Raw genomic sequence first — 1,536 nt, 5'->3', positions numbered from 1 at the left:
CCACGGGTCAGACAGTCACGCTTTGCCCCGCTTGCCCTGCTGGTACCAGCACCAGTGCAGCCAGTCTTCAAGGGGAATGTCAGTTCATTTTAGTTGCTGGACTGAATGGCCAGTGAGTGGTAACTGTGTGTCCTGGTTTTGGCTGGGATAGAGTTAATTTTCTTCATAGTAGCTAGCATAGTGCTGTGTTTTGGATTTAGTACCAGAAGAATGTTGATAACACACTGATGTTTTCAGTTGTTGCCAAGTAGTGCTCAGACTACTCAAGGAAAGAATGTTGATAACACACTGATGTTTTTAGTTGTTGCCAAGCAGTGCTTAGACAAGGACTTTTTGAGCTTCTCTTGCATAACAAGCTGGGAGGGAGCACAGCTAGGACAACTATCCCAAACTGACCAAAGAGCTATTCCATACTATATAATCTCGTGCCTGGAGGAGGTTAGTCGGTCGGTTGCAGGGAGCATGATCACTGCTTTGGATGGGCTGGGCATCAGTCGGCGGGTGGTGAGCAATTGCATTGTGCATCATTTGTTTTGTATATTCTGTATATTCTGTTATCATTCTCATTATTACTATTATGATTATTTTCTCTTATTAAACTGTTTTTATCTCAGCCCTCGGATCTAAACTTTTATTTTCTTCCCGATTCTCTCCCCCATCCCACTGAGGGAGGGGGGGAGTGAGGGAGCGGCTGCATGGTGCTTAGTTGCCAGCCGGGTTAAACCACGACACCGTGTGATGATAATGGGCAAGATTATCACTAAAGCAATCATTTCTTACTATTAGACATGCAGAACTATAACTGCATCCATTTTTTGTTACCCTTGTGGATCGCAATGCATGGTTTCCCACAGCCTGACAGAATGCAAGAGCCTGAATTAACTTTACTGAGAAATCATCCCACTCTGATGCAGAGAAAAGGGGAACAGAGAGAAAAAAAATAAGGGAGTGGTGAAGCAATTTCCAAAAGTTGCTACCAGCAGCATGGGCATAAGTAAAATCTCTAGGAAAAAGCTCTACTGAGAACATCACTGAATGAGCCGCAGGCACTAAGCACAGTGAAGCAAGCATAAAATTGTAAGTGGGTAACAGGCCATAAAATAAGAGTTTCTTTGATAATTAAATGTACCATATTCTTGACCATAATCTCTATGAAGGTAACTGTGATATGAAAGTCTAGATAGCTAGAAACATATCCAGAGAGTAGCTACACTGGCACACAGAGAAAGCACAGAGATTCCTCTTCTGTAAGAGATGAGTAAAGATCTCCCTCGGCTGTTGTACTCGGAGCAAATACCTGAGGTGAGGCTCACTTCATCCCAAGCAGAGAAACAGCAGAGTGCTGCAGTCCTCCTCTAATTCAGCTCATTCCTTGGAAGCTTCCCTTACACCACTCTCAGTTTGCGCTCAGCTTTCTCTCTCTCCGCTACAATCCTTTTACACTCTATTTGTCCTCACTGCCTGCTATATAAATCTGTGTTTATGACTGGTAGCTGTTACCATTCCTCGAGCCATGAGGAGAAACTCTTTTCCTGG

The 1,536-nt window shown here is 43.8% G+C and overlaps 1 protein-coding gene across 1 annotated transcript in view; it reads right to left on the bottom strand.

The window, feature by feature from the left end:
• ADCY1 (adenylate cyclase 1) overlaps positions 1–1,536 on the bottom strand; it is a 316,417-nt gene that overhangs the window by 128,872 nt on the left and 186,009 nt on the right. The window contains exon 3 of the mRNA XM_009638467.2: positions 1,142–1,147. Coding sequence (XP_009636762.1) covers positions 1,142–1,147 — 6 coding nt within the window. The remainder of the gene's footprint in view (positions 1–1,141; positions 1,148–1,536) is intronic.

Source organism: Egretta garzetta, unplaced genomic scaffold (genome assembly GCF_000687185.1).
Source record: "Egretta garzetta isolate BGI_Z169 unplaced genomic scaffold, ASM68718v1 scaffold155, whole genome shotgun sequence".
Classification (NCBI taxonomy): Eukaryota; Metazoa; Chordata; class Aves; order Pelecaniformes; family Ardeidae; genus Egretta; species Egretta garzetta.
The sequence above is the reverse complement of the archived record's forward strand: the minus strand, read 5'-3'. Positions and strand labels throughout refer to the sequence as shown.